A 22,696-nucleotide genomic window follows, 5' to 3' on the forward strand; every position below is an offset into this window, starting at 1 on the left:
TCACTAGTCACCGGATTAATCATCTCTACATCATTGGCATTAAATGAACAGTTTACTCGGATTTTCAATCACGGTCTTCAATCTTCATCTGATACATTTGAATCATCTAATCTTAAATCAGGCGCCTTTGATCCAAAAACTAGGTTGGACACATGTCACACAGATTCAAAACCAAAAAGATACCATGACTAAACCCTGTCGAAACACCATGATCTTCATTGCTACGAACATCCAAGAATTTTGCATAGAAAACATGGAAGCTTTGATTTTTTATCCCCCCCTTTTCTCTACAAAATTCTTAAAACAACCTATATGTTTTTTTTTGTACAACACATCTCTCATCTTCATCCCACAGTGTTCACATGTGCAAACAAGAGATAACACAGTAGCTCCTTGCCAAAACAACATCATGACACAATTGTTCACATATACAATCAAGAGATAACCCAGTAGCTCCTTGTGAGAACAACTTTTTTGGCCTGGTCTTGAATTCCTTCTAAGATTTCTCAGAATCTTCTATAAAGGATAGAACTCTAGCCATCATTGATTTGAGTTGTCTAAATTTAGAACCTAAAGTTAATCAAGTTTTCAAGTTTATTGCTTTATTACAGAATTCGAACCAAAACTCAAAGAGTTTACTAGTTCAATATTCCAACAAGCTTAAACCAAAACTAAATCAAATTTACAAGTTCTTGACAATTCGAAAAGTGATAAATTAGAATCCAAAGTTGATCAAGTTTACAAGTCCAAAACTCGATTAATAGATATCAAACCTAAACTCAAAAAAGTTTACAAGTTCAATATTTAGACAAGTTCAGAACCTAAACATAATCAAGATTGCAATTCCTAAAACGTCTTTTACTCGAACAAAAGATACGTATATATATAGTGCACGAACCTTCGAATACAAAATATCAGAAGGTTGGTCGAGCTAGTAGGAGCTCGAGGTCGAGCTCGACCTGGTTGAGGTCAAGTGATGTTCTCATAACCATTGGAAAGTAGACTAATTTACGAATTCGTGGCCGCTTGAATCGTCAAAAACAGAGTTACGGTTTGAAAGTTATGGCCAAAACAAAATTAGGTCGAGTTTGACTAGTCTTGGTCGAGCTTGACTAGAATTTGGTCGAGCTTGGAGTAAGGTCGAGGTCGAGCTAGGAGGGGTCGAGCTCGACCTGGTCGAGCTTGGCTTGACTTGTTCGAGCTTGAATGGAGCGTATGAAGCTTGATTGGACCAAAAACCAAATGTAACCACCTTTATCGTTGTCGAAACCTTAATCCCGAACCAAAAGAATATCTCCGTTGGCTCTGATACCAATTGAAAGTCCCTTTGCCACCGGATCAAACGAGATTAAGTATCTAATGTATAAGTGCGAAAATTCTTATACAAAAGCAATCAACAACACGAACACGAATATGAATAAACTGGAACCATATATTACTTCGGTAAATGCAATTACAAGTAACACACCAGGTTCGGAATATGAAAATATGAAAAACAAAACGACTGGAAGATTAACCTTAAACATAAGGTTTAATCTCTATTTATACTAAAACTTAATGGACTTGACGGACCTCGAATTTCATGGACCGAGCCCAACTCGAGCTTGACTGGGTCGAGCTCGACCAAGTCAACGTGTTGACCAATTCGAGCTTGACCAGGTCGAGCTCGACCAAGTCAACGTGTTGACCAATTCGAGGTTGACTTTATTATACGCAAAAACTTAATGTTTATTACAAGTACATATTCAATAGACTCAAGACAAACTTCTATAATGATGCTGTCACCCGGAAATGCACCAACAGACCCTGAATTTGTGAACGTTGGAGGCTTTGATTTTGGCATTTGTTTTGCTCTACTGCTATTTTTTTTCTTCATTGTTTTACATATATACTAGAGTTTTATTCCGCGGAAAACGCGGGTATGTTTTTAAAAATCGATTTTAGTAAATTGATACCAAAATATAATTGAGAAAACAAAATAATTAGTTTAGAAGTTAAATATATTAAATAAAAACCAATTAATAAGCCATACAAATAATACAAATGTATTTTAACTTTTGTATTATTAAATAGCTCTTATATATTTATTTAGATAAGCAAAAATGATTTTTATTAAATATACTACCACTCCTCCATAAAGAGAATTGATATTCGTACCATGGATTTTGATTAAGTTATTGTACTGTGAAATTAGATGGTACTAATATCATTTCCCCTACATCAATCCTTTAACTACACTAACTACACATGGGGGTGTTTGGTACTAATATCATTTCCACCCTTTTATCCCGCGAAAACGCGGGTAGGTTTTTAAAAAACGATTTTAGTAAATTGATAGAAAATTATATTTTAGAAAATAGAATTAATTAGTTTAGAAATTTACTAAAATCGTTGAGACTCTACTCCATAACAACTATATTAATAAAAAGGTGAAGTTCGTTGAGACGATGAGCCGACTTTTAAATAGAACGCCATTGAACCACTATCCGAGTTTTGTTTGTGCTGGAGATGAAAGACTAATAATGTGCGTTTTCTCCTGTTAAAAGATAATGAAGCCAAAAACATACAAAATTAAAAAAAAAAAAAAAAAACCGCCATACATTGTTATTTACATGTATAGACTCATAATAGAAATTCTAAATGACTTACGCTAAGTATAGACTCATGAGGTACCAACTGTACGTATAATCTACCAAGCAATAAGCATTTGCAAGCTTTGAGAACACTCTACTCTGACTTGTGATAGATACCCGTTGTTCACTTAGGCTAACCAACTCCCCTATTCAATATTACACACAAATAATCGTTTAACCAATCAGATACAACATGTTCAAGCGCAATCTCAGCTTCTTGGACATTTGCAGTATGCATAACTTCTATGAGAACAAAATAGCTAAATGAATAACCTAACTATTAGACAGCCAAACCTCAACTCATTTGGGTGGAGAACACTTCACGAAGCAGATACATGCATTCCACTGTAATCTGATACAAATAATGTTTTGCTATAAGAGACTTGATCATGTTCAAGTGCAATCTCAGCTTCTTAGACATTTCTCAGCATACTCAGTTCAAAATACAACATTAAAAAAGTACTAAAAGATGTTATTTTGCCTACAAAATGCACTTACATTCTCATGGTCCGTATGACAGAGGAGTTTGATTTCAATATTATTCTACCTTCTTGCCCACACCTACCTTCTTGCTTGTATAAAAGATAAGGCATCATGTCATCAAACCACCAAAAGAAAAGATGAGACCTCCATCACTTTTGCTTAGAAAGCTACAAACATGATCAGAGATATATATTATAGAAGGAAAGTGCAAAACATGATCAATAAAGTATACCATTATGCAATAGAGTACCTGATTCCACAATTAAGAAGCCCACAAGGGGCCAGAGGAAAGCCTTCATTAAAGGAGAAATATAATAAGTCAAATTAATAAAATAAGATATGCATTCAAAACACGAATATATCCACAGTCCCTAAATGTATGAAGAACTGAATACATGCTCATTTTGGAATGCAGGTTAGTGAGCTATACAAAACTTACCATTTAATTCTTTTTTTGGTGGTCTTGTTTTTCTTCAACAAACTTCCCATTCAACTTTCTGCTTGCAACCTTTGTGATGATGATAGAAATAAATTTGTTAATTTACATATAGCTTTAAAACCCGTGTCCCGACACAGGCGTGTTATATATACATTTGACTTATCAAGGTGAGTATAGGCAAGGAGATCAAAGGTGAAGAAGCTCAAATCTAAATCTTTATAACTCAATCATGTGTTATTATAGCATTGGGGTCCCTAATCCATTTTAACCCACCTCTTACCCAACCCGACCCACCCATTTTGCCACCTATGGTGTAACCATATAGCATCAGGCTACCTCATCCTTGGTGAGGCAAGGGTCGTATGGCTACCTCATCCTTGGTGAGGCAAGTCAAACAACTTAATATAACCAAAGAATAAACTTTCCTATTGATATGCCAACTTCACCCTGAAGGTCTTTCACAATCTCTCTTAGTTGGAAAAAGTCAGTGCTATGCAACATTGGAAATTATGAAAGACATCATAGCCAAGTATCTACCACCTAAAAAACAAATGAACAAAAAAATGTGACCAAACCCTGCCATACTACTATTAAATAAGATTAGACAATAACATGTTTCATGATTTGGCAGCGTATGTTAAGTACTTTTCCCTTTAGATGCTTACCTTAACTAATAAAAATTATTCAAAAAACTAAACCTCTTTTTATCTTGTAAGTAGTTTATTCAATAATAGATTGGGGTTGACCTTTTTAGTTTGACCGGGTAATAATACACCCACATGAAAGCGCCAAATTCAGTAACAACCACGATAAAAGTTCAATTAATTGCTACACCCACATGAAAAATATGTCATCACAAACATCTACTAATAGACTTGTTTTATACCTGTCTGCTCGTTGCCACCGATCACAACTCCTGTCCAGTTTACCTAGGCGTTGAAGTCCAAGTCACGACCCAGTTCACCCACCAGTTGAAGTCCAAGTCAACGCACCAGTTCATCCATCAGTTAAAGCCTCAGCCCATCTGCCAGTTAAACTCCCTAGTCAAGGCTCCAGATCATCCACCGGTTTATGTCCCAGTCAAGGCAGCAGTTCCACCCATCAGTTAAAGCCCCATCACAACCAAATTCGACAGTTTTCACCTACATATACAAAGATAAGGATATAAGATGTTATCAAACAATTCAATAAGCACTTCACGGTTTTATACTAATATTATTGCAAATTAGTGTATCACCGGCACTCTTATATCTACAAATTCTCTACACTGTAGTACCTACCTTCTCAAATACGGCTTCAAGTACAATAATCAAGTTCAGTTTAGAAGTTGATAGCATACACTGACTTCAGATATTTTATATTGCACTATTTTATGCCACCAAAATTAGTCAACCTACTTTCCGTGAAGTGACCAGCTTAGTCACCAGCTTGCTTTACGGAACGTATTAGTATGCTAACAGAATAACCCATCAAATGTAACATCCCAAACTTTTTATTTAACGGTTGACTCGGGTCATTAAGTCAACATTACGTGTCCGTTAAGCCTATAAATGATTTAATGACTATATGTGTTTAATGTGTTATATGTGTCAAGCTTTAGTGCCTTAATGATTAATGTGCTAAAGTGCTTAAGATATGTTTTATATGCCTTTTGATGTGCTTAAAGTGTTTAATGTGTTGTAAGTATTCCCAATAGGTGTTTTGAGCTAAATATGAGCCATAAGGAAGCCTAAGGACTAGTTTTGACATAGGTGGAAACTAAAAAAACGGGATTAGGGTCTTGGAGCAGGCCATTAGCTTCTAATTACTCATATTATCCTTTTCTCTTTGAGCCCTAACCATTCCCCATTGCCATAATCAATTTCTTGTTCGATTTCATCTTCGTTTGGTTGATTCGAGAGTGTTTTGATCAAGTTTTTACATTCTCTTTATAATCTCCAGGTATCCCAGGTATAATAACATTGATTTCATGTCCTTTCAATCCCTTGATTCGATTCATAACTGATCTAGGTCTTTAGAGGGTTGATTGGAGTCAAAAACGTGAGTTTTAATCAATTCGGTAACCTAAAATGATTGTTGTTGTGTTGCAAATCAATTGGATGTTAAGGGTTGTTTTCATGACATCATTAGAGTCTTAAAATGATGAATTTTGAGGGTTAAAAGTCGTTCATAAGGTTTGGGGTCGTTTGGGGTGTGTTTGGTTAAGTTTTGGAGGTTAAACAATGAGGTTTGTGCAGAAACGGGGCTAGCTGCGGCGCAACTGGAAACCAGTGACACATAGCTGCGACGCAACTAGGTAGTTGCGACGCAATAGCGACGGAATTTTCAAATGGCCATAACTTTTGAACCGTAACTCCGTTTTTGACAAATAAGATATCCACGGAATCGTGAGAGAGTCTACTTTCTAATGGAAATGTTTTTGAAAGATTATTGTAATGTCAAGTTTCCAGAAAGGTTAATTTAGTGAGTGTATCCCGAGTTTCGTCGAGTTATGTAAGCTTTAAAGTATTAATCGAATGTCCGATGCATCAAGCATTGTCATGAGTCATGTTTATAGGTATTTAGACGTGAGTCATGACCTTAAGTGAGTGGGTATTTATCAGCTCATTATGTCGTTTAATGATTATAGGTAGTCGGAATACTTGCAAAGCTCGGTAACTTACGTTATCATTTCTTGTGCACTCCATTGAGGTAAGATACACTACTTTGACACGCTGAGGGTTCAACAAAAATATAGTTTTCATATAATAACTTCCCCTAATGATATCTCGGTTGCTTATGGGTATTCGGGATTATACGGGAGGTGATATGGGCTATGTAGATGCATATAAAAGCCTGAAATGCTACCCCAATGATACGTATTGCTATGAGATGTTATGTATGCTTAATAGATGATATGATATGAAATGATGTACGATCTAAGATGATAAATGTTATGCAATGTTGTAATGATATACGATATGCAATGATATATGACGATGTACGTGATGTAACAATGTATGCGATGTGATGATATGAAATGAAACGCTATGAAATGTGATGTATGAGGATGATATGTGAAATGTGCATGATTACATGGCTTGTTCATCTAGTTCACTAGACTTGTTAAGTTGCCATGACACGTGCACGTTTAAGGGCCCAAACGTAATGATGTATATGTGATGATTGTTTAGGTTGTGTAAACACCTAAACTATATGTGATGTGAAATCGAGCTCGTAAATTTGATGTGAAAGTGTTAAGCTTAACCCGTACTTGCCCTTGCCCGGTGAGTGCGTATATGGTTGCTTGGGTGGCTCCTTGCAACATAATTACGTGGTTTGAGTACCTCCGGGTGGCGTGATTAACCACCAATGTCTTTGAACATACGGATTACTCCTGGATTGGCTTGCCATTCCTTAACGACATTGATGCACTACTGAATGGTTGTTCATCTAGTCGGGTGCGACTTATGTCACACTTAACGAGATGCATATGTTATATGAGACGCGTGACTTTTGTCACAATTATAAAGATGTTCAAATGTGATATGTGATGATACAAAAGATGACTAGGCACATTTAGGATGACCCATCCTAATATGAATGATGTTGATGATATGATATGTAAGTGTGATGATATGTTTGGGGATATGTGCCTTAACGAATTAATATGACTTTTATATAATGTTTTAAATGGACAAACGTTTCATAACTTATGTGTTATCTTACTTAGCTAATTCGTTAGCTAACACTTGCTCTTTAAAATGTGTTGTGCCCTCAGGTCCAACAATAGTGAGCAGGTAGATGTGAGAAGATGTGAGGCATGGGTAGATGATCTTGAAGCTGGTTATAGTTTACCCATAGTGGCTGCTCGCATTAGACATTTGCTTATTGTTTAGATAATAATGACTTGTATTGATTATGTGCTCGGTTGTTTAATATTAGGCAACCGATGGATTTCCATTTAGACTTATTTTGATGATACGGCTAGTAACACCATTTAATGAATAAACCAAACAGATTTTACTGGTTTGGACTTTTAAAGTTAATTCCGCTTCTTTTAACGCCGTTAGGCAAAAGTTTTTGGAAATCCTTATTCTTAAATGTTGGGTGTTACATCAAAGTATAAAGAAACCGAGAAAACAAAATGTATCAAATGTGTTGTCTACCTGATTCATGTAACCATAAACATTCCCTGTGTCTGATAACTATAAACAGGTCTATCTTCTATCAAGTCAATAAATCTTCAAGTTATCCTACATTAAAATCAAAAATAGTATTAAAACCCACTTTGTTAAAACCTGAACATATAAAACTATACCAGAAACATCACTATTTTATATCCCTTCTATTTTAGATCCTTCATTACCCAAACCCCATTGTTTGAAAGCAGATTACCCTCTATAATGTTATTTGCAGCAGAGAACTCCATCAGGTTCATTGAACTCTATAAACTAATAAGAATGGACCTTTATTGTCTAATCAGAAACTAAATTTTAAAAAACCCAAAATTATAACAAAATTCATTCTAACAAATTTAAGGATTTATTGATTTAGGGCAAAAACTAATCCACTTGCTAGTAATTAAAAACAAACCTGGTGGAACCGTTTGGTGGATGGTCAATATGCAATATAATCAAGAAAAGTCGAATATATATGTATATACATGATAGATTCACACACACACACACACACATATATAAATTTGTGTATATATATATAATATACATATATAGTTTTCAATTATCAAGGTTTCCTAAATTAAAATCAAAAATAGAATTAAAACTCACTTTGATTAACAGTGGTTGTGTACCTTGTTATTTCCTTCATCGAGATGGTCACTTCACCACCATATACCAAGTCTATCTTCTTATTAATTTGCATATATAATTAAGTATATGATTTAATTCATATATATATATACTTATAGGAAAAAGAATCATATTTTTCCACCTTGATAAACAATCAATTTCTAGATCTGTGAAAAACATTAAGGAATTTCATCGAACACTAATCAGATGTGTACCTTTATCATCTCATTCACCCCCTGCTTCTTCCATCTACGGCTTCAACAAAAAGAAAACAAATTAAAACTTTTAAGGTGAAATGTGTGGAAGCCATATTTGAAAAGACTGATTTGTGGGAAGAGAAGATATCACAAACTTTGAATTATTTGATTTGGAATTTAATGCCTAAAACAAATGTATGGAGGAAGGATTCTCTTTCTTCTGCTGCATAGTATTTTATGTCTGACAATGAGTGTACATATTCTCACACACATATAATATATATTTATCAATTCAAATCTCTTTCACTTTCAAAAAAGCCGCCCAATATGAATTTCAAACACAGAACCCCCGCCCAATATCAACACCCTCTAACACACACTCTTTATACCTCAAAATACACACGAAAATCATCACCAACGACGTCATACTTCCAATGTGGCGAAGCTCATTGCTTGACAACTCAGCTTTTTCTAATACCGGAGCAACCCTCCTTTAGTATGTAAAGAGGGATAGATACAATATATGAATATACAGATATATGATGATACACAGTAAACGAAAAAGATGGGCCAGAGCTCTTGTTTGTTTTCTTTCTTTTAATTTTTTACTCTAAATCTAGTATTATGTTCTTAATAATAATCTATTATGTTTTAACAATAAAAGTATTATGTCTTTTATTTATTAAAAAAAAAAAGTTGGAAGGATTGAGATTTTATGGAATGCCAATAAAAAGGTTTGGAAGGGTTGATTAAGAGGTGAAAAGGTAAAGTAAAGTGGATGAATATTATTGGTTAGATTTGGGAAGGTTGATAAAATTTTCTCTTCCACTCCTAGTCCCTTAAGTTACAACTTAAGACAATGTATATGTTTGTAAAAAAAAATAATTAATGAATCATTTCTTCTTAACTAAAATTATACCCGTACAATGTGAAGTGATTGAATGATTTTTCAAAAAATCTAAATTGTTAGTATATAAAATTCATAAATTTCCATTGTGTCAAAAGGTAATGGTGACCAACAGTCAATTTCGCCTATCGTCAGTTTTAGTCTATAGTTACAGCATGATGTGTTCTTTTTTTTTTTTTTTTTTTTTTTTTTTTTGGAATAGCTATTAATCTTGTATAGTGTGTTGATGTTTTCTTATACATACATATATATAAAAAAATGTTGTATTCGTAGTTATAAAAAGGAGTGATATGTTTTAAAGAATTTCATATTTTATTTATTTTTAAAACATCTAAATTGAAATCATCCACCATCATGTAAACTTAATTATGTATTATGCGGATACATTCTTAAGTGACGTTTGTTTTCGACTTAATAAATTAAGTCGTGACTTAATCAAAAATACTTAATTTATTAAGTCATAAAAAATGTTAGTTTTTTTGACTTAATCCATACAGACATTACTTATCTATTCAGTCACTTAATAGTTAAAAAAACAAACAGGCCCTAGTTAAAGTTATTAGATTTACTATCATATAGGTAAATTATACAAGTGCGTAATTTATATTTGCGATAAATAAATCAATTATGTATAAGAATCACCTGGGGTGGGAGGACTGGTTACTTCCTACTCAAACTTACCCAAATTGTTACATTACTTTTCTCCAATAAAAACTCTCAAACTCAAAACTACTCAATTTTTACTCAGATCCTAGGCATAAGATACTTAACCTTTATCAAATTTCTTTTTCTTTTTTCTTTTTCATATACTTTTCTTACATAAATTGAAAACTATATAAACATAAAACATAAAACAAGTTAAGCAAAAATGTTATTAATCTTCACAATAAAATTTAAACAAATTTAGATAAAAATATATTTTACATTTATTAAAAAGTGAGCAACCACATAAAATTTCCCACATTTATTAAAAAGTAAGACAACCCACATTTGTTAATGTTGAAAATTTAATAATATCATAAGTGATGAATAATAATGTAACTATTTATTATTGTATTTTTTTATTTATGTTCTCAGTCAGTTCTATAAAACGTGCGAGTTTAATCTAGTAAATTAATATCTCAATAAAAATAATAATTTGTTTAGTCCCAAATAAAAAAAAATTTGTAAATAAAATATCTTGATTTCAGCATTATTAATTTATAAAGAGTCTATTGTACATGTATACTCTTATAAACGGTCTAACGCTTTATAAATTAAAATTCAGTAAATTAATTCTTCATAAAAGTAACTAATAATTTATCACTTAAAAAAAAATGTTAATTTATAAAGGTTTACTTAGTGGTCTTAATAAATTAGAGTACAAAAATATTGGCGATTACATAAATTAAACCTAAAACCAAAATATTAGTTTATCCTAAACATCTTCATCAGCCATTAATTAAGCAACACCCCATTAATCAATTTCAACCCTGACACGTACATATATCCTTGTACAAAATCATCACAGCTTCTTCTTCTTCAGTTCTTCCCCTCTTCCTTTTCATCTTATTATTTCACACCTTACGATCTCATCCGAATACAAGCTGCTTTTATATTAACCAACAAGGTAAATATTACTCTAACTTTCTTTTTTTCTTTTGCTATTTTATCATCCTTAATTTTTACTCCATATCATATCTTCACATTATTCGAAAAGAAAACTCAGGTGTAGATTCAAGATTCTATGTATATAAAGATAACATTATCATTTACTGTGTTTATATATATATATATATATAAAAGCAAAATGAATACTTTTTATTGCCCAGATCATGTTTACAACCAGCTAGTTACATTCAAGCTCTCTGCTTCTTTTTTTTTATTAAAAAAGAATGATATATCTACTAGTTAGTCTATTTATTTTAAAATACCCAGATCAGAGATTTTAGATTTAGGATTGACTTGCCATCTTGCTTATAAAAGCAAGTGCCTTGTTTCAATAAATTTGCTGCATCTTTAAGTAATAGGCGAAAAACAAGTTTCCGAAATAAAATTAAATCTGGTGTGTTATTTAACGAAACGACAGGTTTCGAGTAATTATACCCGTTTCCTTTTTGCCTTATTGTCGAATTCATGTCCTCGAATTTGTGTGAGGAGTTTTATACCCTTAAAAGAAAGTGACAGTTCAGGAAATGTGACCAGAAATACCCGGACCATTAACCCCGATTCTAGTTTAATTTCATTCATAGATTCATATCGTTTTCTGTTTGCAGCTAGTGATTGGCAGTAGATCTATATCAGGTTCTCATCCTATGGCTTCTGCAGCGGTTAATTCCGCCATTGAGAAACTTGCCAATGTACAGCTCAATGAGCTCTCTACATCTTCATCTCCCAATCTACAGAAAAACCTATCAATTCTATCTCCTGAACAGGTAGTTAGATGTGTATGTACGTCTATGCACGTTTCTGTAATGCAATGTGTAGATGTGGTTGAATTTGTTTTTTGGGGGTATTTACAGATAGATCTCGGAAAAATGTTACTGGAGATGGGGCAGGGTCATTTGTTTGAACATTGGCCTGATCCGGGCGTTGAAGATGATGAAAAAAAAGCTTTGCTTACTCAGGTAATTATTATTTAATGTCAAGACTGATAGTCATAGCTTTTATGTTCCATGTACAATAATTTATTATGTTTCTTTTAGGTGGCTTCACTTAATTCAAGCTATCCTGGTGGTTTGGCATCATATATTAAGACTGCAAAAGAACTCTTAGCCGATTCCAAGGCCGGGAGAAATCCATTTGATGGTTTCACGCCTTCTGTAAGTTATTATGCTCTATCTTTTGGGCTTCATTCGTCTCATCTTGACTATTTTTTATATAATAATATAAGTTCAGTTAAGAAAAAGATAGTACTTAACTAGGTTTGGACTAAATCTCTGCAGGTGCCATCAGGTGAAGTGCTAACTTGTGGTGATGACAAGTTCATAGAGTATGAGGAGGTTGGGGTGAAGCAGGTGCAGAATGCTGCATTTGTTCTTGTTGCAGGCGGGCTTGGAGAACGTCTCGGATACAGAGGAATAAAGGTGTCACATCATATTATGTTTACTATTTATTGTTACTTTGTTATAGTTTGATTTGCGGAGTTTTGTTTAATCCTCTTATTGTTATTTAGTAAAACTTTATTCGCATTACAGATAGCGCTTCCCATGGAAACTACCACTGGAACTTGTTTTTTACAGCACTATATTGAGTCTATATTATCCTTATCTGAAGCAAGTTGCAAGCAGGCTCAAGGTTCTTATTTATGTGGAGATTCTATAATATAAGCATGGATATTTCGTTGTTTGTGTGAGGCAATGTGATAATATTATTACTTGTAATTTGTAGGTGAAAGCCAAAGAGATGTACCTCTAGTGATAATGACATCAGATGATACACATGAGCGAACATTACAACTCTTAGAGTCAAACGCTTATTTTGGTATGAAACCTACACAAGTAAAACTTCTGAAACAGGTAAACTTTTCTTCCGGTTGGTACTCATGTTGACCGTATGCTGTTAAGTGGTGTTGACAACTTACCTTAACCATGTGCCAGGAAAAAGTTGCTTGCTTGGCTGATAACGATGCTAGGCTTGCTTTAGATTCAAACAATAAATACAAAATACAGGTGGTTTTTTTATTTATACACTTTGCCTTTTTTTTTTTTTGTTTTTTAATAAAATCATATTCTTACTAGAAGATTTATTTCAGTTTCCAATAACTAGATGTCTTGTTTCTTTTTTAGACAAAACCTCATGGCCATGGCGATGTTAATGCTCTTCTATATTCAAGTGGTCTACTTAAAGAATGGTATCTGAAGCTTCTACTTTCTTAGTTATCTATTTGGCTGAAGTATTTGTGTTTGTGTCCAGTAGAGGAGATAATTACTCTTTTATTTTGCATCGCATTATCTTTTGCAGGAAGGATGCTGGTTTGAGATGGGTATTGTTTTTCCAGGATACAAATGGTCTTCTTTTTAAGGTAATGCTAGCCATATAGTATCGGAATCCTTTCTTCAAATGGGCACTAGTGTAATCTTATTATTGTTTGACATATTTCCAATTTTTAGGCTATTCCTGCTGCACTAGGAGTTAGTGAAACAAAACAATACCATGTAAATTCTCTTGCTGTTCCTCGAAAAGCCAAAGAAGCTATTGGAGGAATTACCAAGCTTACTCATACAGATGGTACATTGTGTTGACCATGATATACACTGCTTTTCCAGTGCTTAGTTATACTCTTAGCATATGCTTACATCCAACTTATATAATCAGGGAGGGAAATGGTTATTAATGTTGAATACAATCAACTTGATCCTCTCCTTAGAGCGACAGGTCATCCTGATGGTGATGACAATTGTGAAACTGGTTATTCTCCATACCCTGGAAACATAAACCAAGTATGATCCCCTCTGAAATCCTTGGTTTGTGGATATAAATGAATTTAAGTTGTAGGAGCTTTACTTCTACTTTGATAATGTCTTCTAAGTTCCGTGTCTTATGCGTATGATCCATTGCAGTTAATTCTTGAACTTGGACCTTACATTGACGAGCTCACAAAAACTGGTGGTGCTATCAAGGAGTTTGTTAACCCCAAGTACTTTCTCTGTTACTCAACCATTTTTCTGTTATTTTTGCTTATTGTTTTTCTTTCTTTCTTCCAATATTTAACAAATACTTTCCGTTCCATTTTTAACAATATAAGATCATCTAAAAGTAAGCTTTGAACTGATATTTTCCGAACAAAGTGAATCCTAACTTGAGACATCTTCTTTGCGGTTTGACTAATCTCTTACATTGCAGATACAAAGACTCCACAAAAACAGAATTCAAGTCCTCTACCAGACTGGAATGCATGATGCAAGACTATCCTAAGACGTTGCCTCCATCAGCTAGGGTTGGATTCACAGTAAGTAAAACTTCATACTGGTCCGGCGGTTCCTACTCCCTTGTTGATTGTAGTTTTTATGCAACTGTTACATATATGATACCAGTTTAAGTTTACTTTCTTTTAACAATTTAACATGTTCAATTACTCGCTAGGTGACTGAAAATTGGCTTGCTTATGCACCTGTAAAGAACAACGCTGACGATGCTGCAAAGGTACCTAAAGGGAATCCGTTTCACAGTGCAACTTCTGGAGAAATGGCAATATATGGAGCAAACAGCATGATTCTTCAAAAGGTCAGCAACACTTCAGCAGTTGCTCTAGATATTAACATTCTTGACCGTCACTCGTTTCTTTCTTATGTGTCTTCAGGCAGGTGTGAAGGTAGATGATCCAATTACACAAGTCTTTAATGGTCAAGAGGTGGAAGTGTGGTCCCGTATTGTGTGGAAACCGACGTGGGCAGTCACGTTTTCTGATGTTAAAAGTAAAGTCAGTGGAAACAACTCGGTTTCTCAAAAGTCCACATTGATTATCAATGGCCGCAACATTTTTATTGAGGATCTTTCATTGAATGGAGCTCTTATTGTTGATTCAATTGATGATGCAGAGGTTTGTAACTTTTCTGGCGAGTTCAAAATCACAATAAATTTTGCTTACTGCATACATCATTTCATTGTTTGATATGATTTGTATGCAACTTGAGTTTTGTTTATTTATTCTGTCTGCAGGTGAAAGTGGGAGGTTCTGTGCAAAACAATGGTTGGGCGATCGAAACCATTGACAAAGATTCTACTGAATTGCCCGAGGAAGTAAGGATCAGAGGATTCAGAATAAAGAAGACGGAGCAGTTGAAACAATCTTACGATGAACCTGGAAAATTCTTCTTGAAATCTTGAGGTTTGATTTCTGCACATACATAGAGATGTTTTGTGTGTCCTACATTGGTTTGCAGCTGCTAAACATGAATGCATAGTCTTATAGAATATTAAAGCCGGTTTGCAATTCTTCTGGATGCTGATTGCCCTAGAGTTATTAACATTTGTAACCATTTGACTTGGGCTTTAATTTCCAAAATTTGCAGGATTACTAGTTTCTGTCCTTTAGGATTTTGTGTCTGGTTTGATTTTGTTGACTTAAGAAGTCTACTTGAATAACATCCATGAGAGTACAGTTTTCGTATCTTTCGTGACACTTATCTTAAGGTTTCTCAATAGTTTTTTTTTCTTCCTAAATAGCTATATGTTCCATAGTGAGAAACTATAAAGAAACAATATGGCACAGGGGAAACCGGATGTAAATTTGAAGAAAAGCTTGTTTAAAACCTTAATAGCTGACAGTACATGAAGTAAACATCAAAAAGGTGCCATTAACATTGGAATTATTAAATAGAAAACGACATAATATCAAAAACATCAAAAGCCAATAAACACTCTAGTCCCCATATGCAGCAATTTGATCCATCATATTTGCGACACTTTCTTTGGATTCCCTCAGCAACTTCACACTTCGGTTGAGCTTCTCCCGTTTTCCAGCCACCATCGGAGACTCCTCTAGCATCCTTTCAATTCCACCACCATGTGGCATCATCAACTCATTCACAATCTCACTTTCCATGTCACGATTCACCAGATTCTGAATGCTAAAAAGCATATGCAGAGCCATACAATCTACCATTCTTTGCAACACAATTTTCCAGTATGCGGTCATCCGCATCTTCATATCAAATGCTTGTTTCACGACATCTACCCCAGACTCTTAGATGGTCCACGTCAACATTGAACCACTCTATCTTAATCTTACTCGCTTTTACTGATCTGTTACGGCCTCCATAAAAGCTTGTTCATGAGCCATGAGCTTGTTCCAGATTACTGTATACTCAGGATTACAAGTATAGTCAGTAATCTTCTCCATTTCAACCATCTCCATCACTCTGGTAACAGAGACATCCTTCATCTTTGCAATCAAGCTATGTGCAGCTCTTTTCATAGAAGACTGAAGGGGTGGGTAATTCTCTGAATGATGTATCAACACATTAATCAAGACTTCCCCTATGTATAGCCACAAATTTTCAACAAATTCAACCGGCATGCTAGAAATCCCCTTTACCTTTGAGTTCAGAACCGAAAGAAAAGCAGTTCGGGGGAGGAAATTTGGTAGCCCAATCCCTTTGGCTTCCTCCAAAACCTTAATTTCTTCCTTAAGAAAGTCCTGATTCTGTTGACATTCAGCAGTCACTTGAAGTTTAACCGAATACTCATTAAGCATTTCTGACAGATGGGCTGTGCAATGCATGAATTTCACATCCTGGTACTCCTCAAATTCGCTTCTAATTAGGATTTTCCTCAATGACTCTTTCACAGAACTGATAATTCTCATGAAAGCGGTCATAGCCTCTGCAACTGATGCCATCTTCCGAGGCAACCTGTTAAGTTCACTGACATAGCCCGTAAGTTTATCATTGATCTTTTTCACAATCTCCGGGAGGCACTTAGATATGATGGTTGCCTGAATTTCTACCAGCTTTTCAGCTAAAGTAGGTATTCCGGCCATTGACTTGTCAACCATTGAAAGAAGTGGGTGACTCTCAAAGAGTTTGGTTTCTTCAATCCTAGCTTCCTCATAGCTCTCCTTACCAACCCTGTTTCTTACACAGATATAACCAAGACCAATATTTACATCATTTGCAGTGACCTTCTCCAACAGACCTTCTGGGTTTCTATCATCTTTCGTGACAACAGCCAAAGTCCTTTGACCGGTTACATCCACACGTTGAGACATCCGAATGGATTCACAGGTGGAAAAATCAACAGAAGCAGAGAGAACATTCAAGATTGTGCTTTCTTCTGGAGTTATGTACTCGTTTATGATGGCCGATATCTGCTCATATATGTCTTCTGGTTGACCATGCACAGGAACTCTAGTGATTCCAGGCAAGTCAACCATTGTGAGATCAGGAACGCCATTCTTTTTCACTATCAGAGTCAAGGGAGTGTGAGAAATACCCTTTCCGCTTCCAGCAATCTCATCAGTGGCTGCAATAATATCCTCTTCGATACGAGATTCATTAGTAGCAACAGTCTTATCATGGTACTCCAAGTGCAGTTGTGGATTCGGGTCTGAATGATGCTGCAGCCGCATGATGAGTGGGACCCTGGTACAAATGCCTTGAGTACGTGGGAGGCTGATTTGTGCCAATGACTCAAGTACACTCGATTTCCCAGAAGACTGGTCACCAACAACCACAATGGTTGGAAGTTGGATACCTTCTTGCATCACCTTAAGATGACGTAGCTTATCGATGCAGTTTAACAAGGGGCGAATGCGGTCATTGTAGGTGGATATGAGAGGTGCATGATGGTGGTCAAGAGTACCGGAACTTCTTTCAACTGATAAGAAGTCGTCACTCTCAGATGAGCTATTGGTTCTTCTTTTTGATGCACTGCTGTTGACTACAAGAGCCATTTTTTCTATAGAAATGATGGGTTTAGAGATGAAAGAAACTGAATGCCTATCTTGCGTATTTATAAGGAGAAAAATAAGTACCAGTTTGATGAGACTAAGATCAAACGCTTCCCCTTCTTACTAGCCAGCAGTAAATGTAGATTTAATGTCTTGAAGGGGGTGTCAGTTATATATCACCATGAATAAAAAAGATCCGAAGGGTCACTCATTTAATAATTGATTAAGTGTGTAATTACTCGTATTAGTTTAAATGAAATAGCAAGATTGAGATAAAAAGCACGAGTACATTGAACTGAAGTAACCTTTTTTACATATGGAAAAATATAACAAAAGACAATTTCTCATGTTATTCTACGCAGTACCTCTTGGTAATGACTATCAGTTAAGTAGAAATATACTTTGAACAATGTTAATCACATGTATAGCATAATGACTGTATATAATTAATGGATTATTTGTATATTGCTAGATAAAACATGGATGGACTACTTTTCAGGAACATAAACTAAAGATTTCTCAGTTATTCTAGAAAAGTGATTTGATAACAGTTACATGTGTCTGTGTGACTGTGTTAGTTTCTATTTTTCTTTTTTTTTTTTTTTTTTTTTTTTTTTTTTTTTTTTTTTTTGTTATTGTTAGCAAAAATGTAAACTGATTAAAATAAAGAAATAACATGTATGCTCAACTCGTGATTATATAACTTTTTATTAAATAGCTGCATATATAACTATAAATATAAGTCATCCCCTTAAAATAATATCCAACTTCATAAAAGATTCCGTTTAATATACTCGACTTTTAAGTCTCTCGACTTTTATACTCGACTTTATTGTCAGTTAAAGGTTTCAAACATTTATTTATTCACCAAAACAATTTATTAGGTTATTTAGCAGTCTAGGGACCTCTTCAAAAGGCAGATGTATCGAATATGTATATTACGTACATTGAACAACAAAAGTCTTTTTTATATGAGAGAAAAGAAACTTAAACACCTGTATTTGATTAAGATCAAACTTTTATACCTTTGAATTTAAGCTGAATTGTATAATACAAGTCATTGACCCAAGTAGACCTAATTAAACTTGTGGGATTATGATCTTTTAGTTAAGAATCTAAGAACACGCAAAACAGACTCTTAAGGATGCACGACACTCATACATTTTTAGTAATCGATAGGGCTGTACAAGAATGGAACCGACAAGTGTTGTTTATGTCGGTTCATATATCTAAACTAGCGGTTCACCAACTATAAGTGAACAAGAAACTTGTATATCCTTTTTGTTCGTGAATCAGCACATATGAACACTAACGAACAAATAATACAATTAAAAACATTAGGTTGCAGATTTGAGATCATATATTGAACGCCAAATGATTTACAAATATCCTCGATAATAAATGAACGAATAGGAGATTTGTTCATCTATGTTCATTATTGTTTATGTAGTAAATAAATGAACATCTTGTAGAATGCTATGTATTCTTACTACCCTTGTTTAAGTATGGTTATGGACTGATCTATTTATGGATATATATATATACAGATAAACTTTGTTTGTACATGGGGTTCGTCACATGTACAGATAAACATATTAGAATAAAGGTGATTTACACTAAAACAATTAGTTTAAGTAATGTAATATACAAACTTTTATAACACACAATACACACGCAGTAAACATGACAATCTTATGGTGAACCTGGAAAATTCGTCTTGAAACCATGAGCTTTGATTCCTGCACATACATGAGATGTTTTTTGTAATGGTTTGCAGCTGCTAAACATGTATGCATAGTCTTATGGAATATTGTAACCATTTGACTTGGGCTTTAACTTCCAAAATTTGCAGGATTACTAGTTTCTGGTGTTTTAGGATTTTACTTCTGGTTTGAATACATTAAACTTTAAGAATGTCTGACCTTTATCTTAAGATTTATCATGTACAGTAGGTTTTTTTCTTCCTAACTGGCTAAATGTGCCATCATAGTGAGAAAAGAAACTATACATGAACTTCATGTTGCACATTTGTGTTGTAGTTAAATTAAGTATGGCATGGATGGGGAACTGAAGAAAAGAAAACTTAATTAAAACCTTAATAGCTCACAGTAATTGAAGAAAACATCAAAGAGATAAAGGTCATTAGTAGCAGTCTCACAGCAATCTCATCAGTGGCTGCAATAATATCCTCTTCGATACGAGATTCATTAGTAGCAACAGTCTTATCATGGTACTCCAAGTGCAGTTGCGGATTCGGGTCTGAATGATGCTGCAGCCGCATGAGTGGGACCCTGGTACGAATGCCTTGAGCACGTGGGAGGCTGATTTGTGCCAATGACTCAAGTACACTCGATTTCCCAGAAGACTGGTCACCAACAACCACAATGGTTGGGAGTTGGATACCTTCTTGCATCACCTTAAGATGACGTAGCTTATCGATGCAGTTTAGCAAGGGGCGAATGTGGTCATTGTAGGTGGATATGAGAGGCGCATGATGGTGGTCAAGAGAACCACCCTCGACAACTGATAAGTAGTCGTCATTCTCAGATGAGCTATTGGTTCTTTTTGATGCACTGTTATTAGTGACTACAAGAGCCATAATTTTAGAAATGATGGGTTCAGAGATGGAAAAAAATGAATGTATATGTTGCATATTTATAAGGTGAAAAACAACAAAAGTACCAGTTTGATCAATTGATGAGACTAAGATCAAACGCTTCCCCTTCTTACTAGCTAGCAGTAAATAAATACTGAGTAGTAGCAAATGTAGATTTAATGTCTTGAAGGGACTCAGTTATATATAGACTAATAATAACTAAAAATATCTAAAGAGTCGCTTAGTAAAAAAACTTTAAATATGTAATTACCTTCGTATTAACTAAATTAAATGAAATAGCAAGATTGGTGTAAAAAAGTTGATTGAAGTTAATATATTCATCATATCCTTCTTTGCCTATGGAAAAATATAATGAAAAGACAATGTCTTATGTTATTTATGCATTACTTGGATGTTTTACCACGTATCAATATTAGTCATTTTGCAACATATGCTCACAATACATCTGTCAAATGCGTTATATAAAGTTGGTATTTTCTGAAAATACTACAATGGTATTTTGTTAATGCATAGTAAATTTTTTGATTTAGATCTTTACACAATTTTAATTAGAGGGTGTTTGGGAATACGTTTTGAATTGATTATCTGATTATTACGTTCGTAAAACGCAGATAATCTGAAAAAGTGTTTGTGTAAAAAAGTGATTATCTGCTATGAAAATGCAGTTTTAAAGAAGCATGTACCTATCTTTTTTTTCAAAACGCATAATCTATTTTGAAAACGCAAAATCTGTTTTGCAATCTCAATAACAAACACCCCTAAATTTAATGCTTCAAACATATGCTTTAGTAACCATAAGTAAAAAAAAACAAAACCAATATGGAGTATATGATTAGCAAAAGCTCTTTTTAATAATAGCATTTCGTCATAGATGAATAGATTATAGAGTAATAACATGCAAGAATCTTTCTATTTTGAAGCAAGATTTATTGAAAATTATAATTGGAATTTCCAATAAATCTTGCTTCAAAGTAACTCGATGTAGGCAAATTTAGTTTGGTTTAATGAAATAGGAATATAGCCATATACTAGCCAATGAAATTCATGTGATTCCTTCATAGCAGCCGTGATAATGTTTTTCCAAATACCTTTAGACTTCGCCGACATATAAAAAAAAACATTCACTACCATGTATGTCAGTGATAACACGTGCCCAAAGATCATCTTGGTTATTAAGACCTCGCCATCTCCATTTATACAAAAGGGACATATTCATCGCATATAGACTACCAATACCGATTCCACCAGAATCTATACCATTCAGGACCGAACCCCATTTGACCCAATAAAGTTTCTTTTTACTCATCGACCCTCCCCCAAAAAAAACGAAGATCTCAAAGATTCAAGGGCCTTGTTAACAGCTTTAGGCATATGAAAAATAGACAAGTAGTAATTACCTAAAGAACCGAGGACAACTTTAATTAAAGTAGTCCTGCCTCCGATGGAAAGAAGATTTGTCTTCCATCCCGAGAGCCTTTTCTTGAACTTGTTAATGATCGGGTCCCAGAAAGATATTCACTTTGGACTGCCACCTATCGGAATTTCCAAGTATTTAAAAGAAAGATTTTCAGCCTTACAGCCAATCATACTAGCAAGGTGGACGACCTCTTCATTAGGAACTCCGACACCAATGATAGATGATTTTTAAAAATTGATTTTAAGACCCGAAATTCCATAAAAAAATCTTAAGGCATTAGAGATGTTCAGCAAGTTGTTTTTTGACCAGTCACCTACAACAATAACATCGTTAGCATAGAAAAGGTGAGAGATCAAAACCTATTTAACTTTAGCAGCAGAGAAGCTGCCATATCTAACAAGATTATACATCACAATATGTAACCCTTTCATAGCAATTATGAAAAGAAAAGGTGTCATATGGTCTCCTTGTCTTAAACCACGTTGAATGGAAAATTCTTCAGCGGGGCTTCCGTTGACTAAAATCGACAATCTAGCCGGAAAAAGACAAGCCTTTATCCAAGCAGCCCATTTTTTTTTACCAAAACCCACAGCTTCCAACATATAAAATAAGAAATCCCAAGACAAGAAATCGTAAGCCTTAGCAAAGTCAATCTTAAACAACATCAATTTCTTCTTCTTACCTTTAAACCAATCAATCACCTCATTGAGCAAAAGAGGTCAATCCAGAATCTGCCTCCCTTTGATAAAAGCCGTTAGTTCAATACTAACAATAGAGTTAATGACCTTTGCGAGGTGATTAGCAAGCAATTTAGCAATGATTTTGTAATGAACCCTAATAAG

The 22,696-nt window shown here is 34.4% G+C and overlaps 3 protein-coding genes, 1 long non-coding RNA gene and 1 pseudogene across 4 annotated transcripts; 1 reads left to right on the top strand and 4 right to left on the bottom strand.

Annotated features, from left to right (window-relative positions):
* Window positions 1–2,753: 2,753 nt before the first annotated feature.
* On the bottom strand, window positions 2,754–7,756 carry LOC122602616. Its single transcript, XR_006324342.1, has 6 exons — window positions 7,704–7,756; window positions 4,442–4,697; window positions 3,556–3,624; window positions 3,367–3,409; window positions 3,132–3,283; window positions 2,754–2,985 (listed from the first exon to the last, which is right to left on the bottom strand). It is a non-coding gene; the product is annotated as an uncharacterized LOC122602616 (long non-coding RNA).
* A 3,201-nt stretch (window positions 7,757–10,957) lies between these two features.
* Window positions 10,958–15,542, top strand: LOC122603150 (UDP-sugar pyrophosphorylase-like). The gene is made up of 17 exons (XM_043775775.1): window positions 10,958–11,058; window positions 11,705–11,863; window positions 11,951–12,055; window positions 12,134–12,250; window positions 12,374–12,514; window positions 12,626–12,725; window positions 12,819–12,946; window positions 13,028–13,099; window positions 13,217–13,281; window positions 13,392–13,452; window positions 13,541–13,658; window positions 13,746–13,870; window positions 13,991–14,067; window positions 14,274–14,379; window positions 14,514–14,654; window positions 14,731–14,970; window positions 15,090–15,542. Exons 2-17 carry the CDS (start codon window positions 11,744–11,746, stop codon window positions 15,255–15,257), a joined length of 1,884 nt encoding a protein of 627 aa, XP_043631710.1. The 5' UTR covers window positions 10,958–11,058; window positions 11,705–11,743; the 3' UTR covers window positions 15,258–15,542.
* Window positions 15,543–15,727: 185 nt separating this feature from the next.
* Window positions 15,728–16,150, bottom strand: LOC122604777 (annotated as a pseudogene).
* Window positions 16,026–17,866, bottom strand: LOC122606041 (dynamin-related protein 4C-like). The gene has a single exon (XM_043779006.1). The coding sequence runs from the start codon at window positions 17,821–17,823 to the stop codon at window positions 16,168–16,170; it is 1,656 nt and encodes a 551-aa protein (XP_043634941.1). The 5' UTR covers window positions 17,824–17,866; the 3' UTR covers window positions 16,026–16,167.
* A 2,022-nt stretch (window positions 17,867–19,888) lies between these two features.
* On the bottom strand, window positions 19,889–20,516 carry LOC122606118 (putative dynamin-related protein 4A). Its single transcript, XM_043779083.1, has one exon. The coding sequence runs from the start codon at window positions 20,471–20,473 to the stop codon at window positions 19,916–19,918; it is 558 nt and encodes a 185-aa protein (XP_043635018.1). The 5' UTR covers window positions 20,474–20,516; the 3' UTR covers window positions 19,889–19,915.
* Window positions 20,517–22,696: the final 2,180 nt, after the last annotated feature.

This window comes from Erigeron canadensis, chromosome 6 (assembly GCF_010389155.1).
Source record: "Erigeron canadensis isolate Cc75 chromosome 6, C_canadensis_v1, whole genome shotgun sequence".
Classification (NCBI taxonomy): domain Eukaryota; kingdom Viridiplantae; phylum Streptophyta; class Magnoliopsida; order Asterales; family Asteraceae; genus Erigeron; species Erigeron canadensis.